Source organism: Taudactylus pleione, unplaced genomic scaffold (assembly GCF_031769625.1).
Source record: "Taudactylus pleione unplaced genomic scaffold, aTauple2 ptg000619l, whole genome shotgun sequence".
Taxonomy (NCBI): domain Eukaryota; kingdom Metazoa; phylum Chordata; class Amphibia; order Anura; family Myobatrachidae; genus Taudactylus; species Taudactylus pleione.
Genome location: NW_028285021.1, coordinates 3,850,102 through 3,856,685, shown reverse-complemented (window position 1 = coordinate 3,856,685; position 6,584 = coordinate 3,850,102). Strand labels below are relative to the sequence as shown.

The 6,584-nt window shown below is 44.5% G+C and overlaps 1 protein-coding gene across 1 annotated transcript; it reads left to right on the top strand.

Annotated features, from left to right (window-relative positions):
- Positions 1-209: 209 nt before the first annotated feature.
- Positions 210-6,372, top strand: TMEM258 (transmembrane protein 258). The gene is made up of 4 exons (XM_088454538.1): positions 210-291; positions 1,614-1,723; positions 2,217-2,351; positions 6,205-6,372. The coding sequence occupies exons 1-3, from the start codon at positions 289-291 to the stop codon at positions 2,341-2,343; spliced, it is 240 nt and encodes a 79-aa protein (XP_088310664.1). The 5' UTR covers positions 210-288; the 3' UTR covers positions 2,344-2,351; positions 6,205-6,372.
- The last annotated feature ends 212 nt before the right edge of the window (positions 6,373-6,584 follow it).

Sequence of the window (6,584 nt, the reverse complement as noted above, 5' to 3'; positions counted from 1 at the left end):
AGCGCTATGATAGGCTAATGGGAGACAACGGTAAACGAGATTGGCTGAAGCGTCATCGCAGCGTCTGGCGGATGGGACTTCAGGAAGCGGCGCCATGATGCGGTTGGCAGTGGGGAATGACAGGTGCCGCGCTGTGATTGGACGCTGGCTGTCTCGACTTCTGGGATTGGCTTCTTGACCAGGACGTTCCTTCCCTTCTGTTCCCAGTGTTCCTTGCGCCGGTATCTTTTCAGCCGCTTTACCTACTGTGGGAGACGTGGCGGAGCCGGGAGCAGCATCACCGGAGACATGGTGAGGAGGGTGACTGGAGGTGGCGGCTGTCAGCCATGGCTGTGTACCTGGGCATTGATGTGGGGAGTGCTGCCCCTGCCTCGCATAGCTTCCAGTTTCTGGCAAAGTAATCTCTGCCTCTGATTTGCAGGGTGTTGGGCACTAGTAGCCCCCCCCCTATGCCTGTAGAGCCCAGGTTGTCTAATCCCGGACTGGAGTCTGCCACTTTATTTTTAGTGCCAGGCACTGCCAGCCCCAGCTGCCCATCACTTCAGACATTTTTAGATTTGTCCCTGCACATGTCCCTATTTTTCCATATCGACCAACCACCATATGCACCTATGCTGTATACATGACAGTCTCATTATCCAACCTGTATACATAAATACTGAAGAGGTGTCATCATTAAAGGGAAGTAAAACTACTTTATACCGGGGGTGGGGTACAAATACTGAAGGGGATCTATCCACGAGGGGATCACTACTTCAGGGTCTGCAGCAGAATGTCCCTGGTGATGACTTTATGCAGAGACCTGTAATTCCACATGGGACATACATCCCTGTGTGGTCCTGGTGTAACTCCTTGTGTGCCTGATCATGTCCCAAATGTATGGAGATATTACCATTGTACATAAATTGATGAGTAGTTGCATGATTAGGGATGTGGGCAAGCACAGGGAATGAGAAGAGGATTGTCATGTAACCCAAACAATATTCTGTGCACCAATCATGCTGAGGGATTTGTGAATATTTATGATATATTGGATACAAAATAAACATCAGTTGATAAGCTCTGATTTCTCTTTCAAATGCTGCTTAGTATGACCTCATTAATTGAAGCAGCAATTGGAACTGCGTTCTCCTGTATTGTTTTTATATGTAAATTATTACACACTTTTATGTTTGCAATGAGCCACATTTTTCAAAGGCTTGAATATACACTTACTGTAACGCTGTTATCTTGTAAAGTAGATATGTGTAAGAATTGCTTTGAGAAGGGAAGAAAACAAAGCAATGTAGTTGCCTGCAACAGTACCCAGGTGGACATTGGGGGCTAAGATAGACTGGCCACAAAATCAGTGCATTTAGGCTTTAAGGCACTATTGGTTCCTATACAGGTGTTGATGTGACCACTGCTCACAATCCATAAGAGTAAATGTGTCTAATAACTATATGTATAATTTGGCCACTTGCAATGCATCTCTGTTTTTCAGCAACCGTTCTAAGACAGGTCTGCAAAACATTACATGGATCTACACTGTTTAATGTGTTAATGTTTAATGATGTATTCTACAAGAGCTTGTTGTAGATCTCATCGCTGGCCTCACCCTTCTTTATCCGCAGGAGTTAGAAGCAATGAGCCGATATACAAGCCCGGTAAATCCGGCAGTGTTCCCGCACCTCACAGTTGTGCTTCTGGCCATCGGCATGTTTTTCACAGCTTGGTTTTTTGTGTATCCTTTTATTGTAAAACAAAGATATTTTGGAGATACCAATGATCTTACTCTCTGGTGCAAAACAGGGCATCAAAGAGCCAAACAGGGATGTAGCTGGTCTCTGGAAAACGAGTAGTGTACTCTATGCAATGATAATTACATATTGAGATTATTCTGACTGCTAATGCACAGCAGACATCCGGAAGATTCTCTACATTTCATGTCTTCTCACAATTTCATACTTGCTACATCTCTCAAACCACCTAATGTCCAAAACCATGTCTTGTAACGTAGTCCAGAGCGTATGCAATTTAATGCCAGAATTTATTGCTTTTCAGATTTGTTGCATGAACCTCAAATGTCAATAACTAATTGTGTCTGTTTTGTCACGGTCAGCATAACTTCTGGTAATAGTGTACAGCAAGGATGGGAAATCCTTGCTATACCAGCATTAATCAGCCAATCAGAATTTGCCCGTCTCTGCTTTGTTTTCCTAAATGTTCCACTATAGCTATGAGGTCACATCCACAAAGTACACAAGGGATGTGTACAAGGAGCTGCTTATATCGCTGGTAGCGTCGCTCTTCATGGGATTTGGGGTCTTGTTTCTTCTGTTGTGGGTCGGGATTTATGTGTGACCTCCGGGGTAAGTAAATGATGCTTCTATTGAGATTATCAGTAGTATAATATGTATATGTCAAGGCATTGTATTAGTTATGCTAAGAATTAATAGAAGCTAGTGTCATTAAGGCATACACAACACCTATACACCGTCGATCTAGCTGCTTGGTGGGACAAACTATTCTTTAGACAAGCAATGCCCAAAGACCTGGGTACATTGCAGAGGCAGGGGATAAAAAGTTGATTGTGGTGTCTCTGTGTTAAATGACAATCTTCCTGCCTCAATGTCACTATGTGGAAATATGCAGAGCAGCGCCCTAACCACTTGGGGAATTAGGGCTAAACAAAAGGTGTTTTTGGCTGTCTTGAAAGGAGAATGAAATAAATTCTCCAACAGAATCCAAATACAAACCATGTCTTTTCTGCCGCAAGTTCCCCCAATTGTGTAGTCGGTACCACTTCTTCAAAATAAATGGTTGATTTAAGATTCATAGCATGGCATTAATACAAACGTGTCTTGATCGTCTGGTACAGCATGTGATAAACTTTGTCACGTGTCTCACTGGCCTGCTGCCCACTTCTTCATTATTGTATCTGCGATGCTGGCTGGAGGTGTCTTTTTCTCTCTGACGTCGCTATTGCTTTCCCTGAGACTGTGCAATACCGTGCCTATCTGTATCAGCCCCTCTGCCCTATCCTCTGAGCCTCTGACGAGACTATCCCAGTCGTGTTCTGAAATACTCCTTGTCGCCTTATATATAATTATGATGGTGTTTGTTGAGAAGAATCTGATTGGCTATTTCTTATCCCTGCCCATTCCACACGAAAATTGTATTTGATAACAGGAAGGCTTTCTGACCCAAGTCCTAAATGGAAAAGAAAGGCAGATAACCAGCATGGTCAATGAAACACTGTACAGCTGGATCAACAATACAGATTTGGAGGGATAATCACTAAAATACAATATTTGTGGCAGTCCATATTAGATTACAGTAAGAGAAACAGAAAAGGAAAAGTGGGAAAGCGTAAGAGGCGGTGTGGCGAAGAGCGAAAAGGGGGGAGGAAAGCGGAGCTGGAGGATTGAGCCTCAGATTTGTGTGATCATAAGGAGAAAGGGATACAGATGTTATAGGAGCTTCCCAGACTGTGAGAATAAATGGTAATGCATTGTGGAGGCTGCCTGTGATGTATTCCATTTGATATGTTTGCCAGGTTCAATTGTTGACTCCTTTTGTAGGGTGGGGAGGGGTAGACCATAACTAGTCTGCACATTTTGTCAATTTGCCACAGAAACAACATTAAGGCCGTATTCAATTGCCGGCGAAAAGACCCGGACTTTCCACATGCTGGAGTTTTCGCCGTCATCACTAGTTTTGCCTCCAGAAAAGTATTGCGCCCGTCACAGCTTTTCGCCTTATTCAGTTGCAAAGGACGCGAAAATGCGTCCTGGCGAAACTCAAATTGGCAAAGTCCTGTCAGACTTGGGGAAATCAGCCTGACACCCCCCAAAAGACGCACTGACATGGGGGATACCTCCAATTAGCCCTGCTGAAGGTATTTGGGTTGCTTAAATGCTTGGTATTTAGCGTCTTTACATAAGTGATGAAGAATCACATTTAGCAGGTTTTTAAAAAAAAAAAAAATAGTCCCAGCAAACTTGGGGTACATGAAAATGGGTGCAAGCATGGTTAAAAATTGCTAAGCGCACTTTCAGCATGCACCTGCAATAAACAAAAAAAACAGCTTGAGCATACTTGGGGGACCCCATGGAGTCTATGTCGCTAGATTTTAAGTTTGTCCCCCTACTTTGGAATTTTTCGCCCCCAAAACGAAAGTACTTTTTTGGGGTGTTCTAAAGTATTTTACAAACTTTTTTTTTTGGGACTGTCTGAAGGCTGCAGGGGTGTTGCCGCAAGTTTGCACCCCAAACCCCCAATTCTGCACTTTTTCCCGCCTCCCAACGGCGAAAAGTCTATGGAATTGAATACGGGGAAATCTTTTCGCCTGGCGAAATGACGTCCCGGCGAGAACTTTTCGCAGAGAATGGCTTTTCGCCGACAATTGAATACGGCCCTAAATTGATTTGTTTTGGTACTTTGTGGTGAAAGGGACGTTAAACGGGAGGAGTGGGAACCTGCGGGAGAAGGGGATATCTAGTTTTAGGAGAGAGGACACAAATTTAGTGATGTCTGACCAAACTGAAATACTTTAGAATACTGCCACCAAATGTGACTAAAGGATCCAGCTGCAGAGCAGCCTCTCCAATAGGTGATGTGCTTGAAGAAAATGTATATACAGTGGTGGGGACTAGGTATCCCCTATCTAGGACTGTGTAGACAGTCAGGTGCAACCGGCTGCAACTGTGGAAACTAGATTTAATACTTTCTGCTAATGCAAGTACTAGCTGTTCCGCCCACTGTATTTCTTGTCTCAGCATGGGGTAGGTGCCAATGCAGATAATGATGAGTGCACAAGATCTGTCTGACACGGTCATTCCATGTGTATCCGCACGCCTCAAACTAGCACAGAAGTCAGGCTACACGTCCATGACACAACTCTTCTTGTGCGTCCGCACTGTCACCGCCCATTTCGCTGAAGGCTATGCCTGGTCGAGATCCAGCATGTACAGCAGTAAATCGCCACCGCAGGCACTTCATGCAACTTATCCGCTGACTGTATTTGATGTTTTCACTCTGCTGCTAATCCTGAGAAGCGTCTGTTTTTGTTCTTCGGTCCAACTCCGAAATGGGCTCATTTTTAAAATATTTGTAAACAAATGGAGCTAGCAGCACATTCCAGCGCACACTAGTACACAAGGGCATGACTAAAACTAGCATTTGCATATTATTGCCACCGCAGCTCCTCAAACATGCACCAGCGGTTGCAACTGCGGGCACCTCTGTATCGGGCCCAGTGAGGGGATCGGTTATATTGCAAACATTGTTTTTGACCTTGGATACCCAGTGTTTATGGTAATCAGGTGGATGGGGGGAGTTATTTTAGCCTGGAGTAGTTATTGAAGAGGTTTGGTTCATGGTCTGTACTTACAAAGTCTGGTGTCCTAGTATCTGTGATGTGCCATATTGCTGTTCTGCCTTCTCCCCGGCTGCTTCCCCTATTCCAGCTTTCCTTTTTACAATCTTTTTTTTCTTATTGTCCTCAGTAGACATGTAGTTTGTATAATTCTTTGAAGGATATTGTTAGCCTATTTATTTACTAGGCTCCTGTTGTATAGCTTATAGTAGGGATGGGGAACCTCAGGCCCGGGGGCCATATAAGACCGCGTAGTCATTTGGTCTGGCCCTCGAAGATTTTCTTTGCTAGCCTCATCAGGCTAGCACGGTGCCTAGAATGGCACGCTGCAGCCAGAATCTATGCAGAAGTGCCTCCAGGAGCGTCCTTGGGACGCTTCAGACTGCCACACCGCTGCCCTTACAGCTCCCTGGAGCATCCTCAGGATGCTCCCGGCATTGCTGTAATCACCAGCAATTGTGGCCTCGCCCCCATGTGATGTCACACGGAAGGGGGCGTGTCCTGCACCAGGCCCGCAAATAATGTTATATATCAAAATGTCCCTTGGCAGAAAAAAGGTTTCTCACCCCTGGCTTATAGAATGAAAAACCCACTGCGTTGCAATGTTTTTTATTTGCATAAGAGTAGCTTCTGCTCCCTGATTTTTATTTATTGTATGTGTGACTGGTGGTCTTTTTCTCTCTGTATTGCGGTGTCTCAAATTAATTTAAAAAAAAAAAAAACAATCTGATGTCCTGTAGATTACTTCTAACATGATTGTTTATCCAAGTGTAAAGCTAAGTGGGTGGATGTTTTCTCCAATACATTAGGACCTAACCAATGTTTTCTTCTCACTTTTTTTTCAGGTCCCCACCGGAGAGTTAGAGATTTTTTTTTTTTTTACTGCCGTGTGTTCTGGGACCAGTACCGGCCATGGATCATGGTGTCCACTCAGTTGTTGCACTGTCAGTTCTGCGATGGAGATTTTCTCACGGTGATTTGCTCACCAGTCACAATAAAACACTTTATTACTACATTTGTTATGTGCTGTGTGTCTACCACCAAGTTCAATGTCTCTGTAGTCCATATACCAGTTAGTGCAAATAATTGATATAATAAAACTAAGTGCTGATAAGGAATGCGTATGATATACCGCCGGCCGCATGGCTGGCGGTTCGATTCCCGTCAGCGGCAGCCCGACAGGAGCAGAGTTAGAAGCAGCGGAAGCCCGACAGCGCTGGAAATC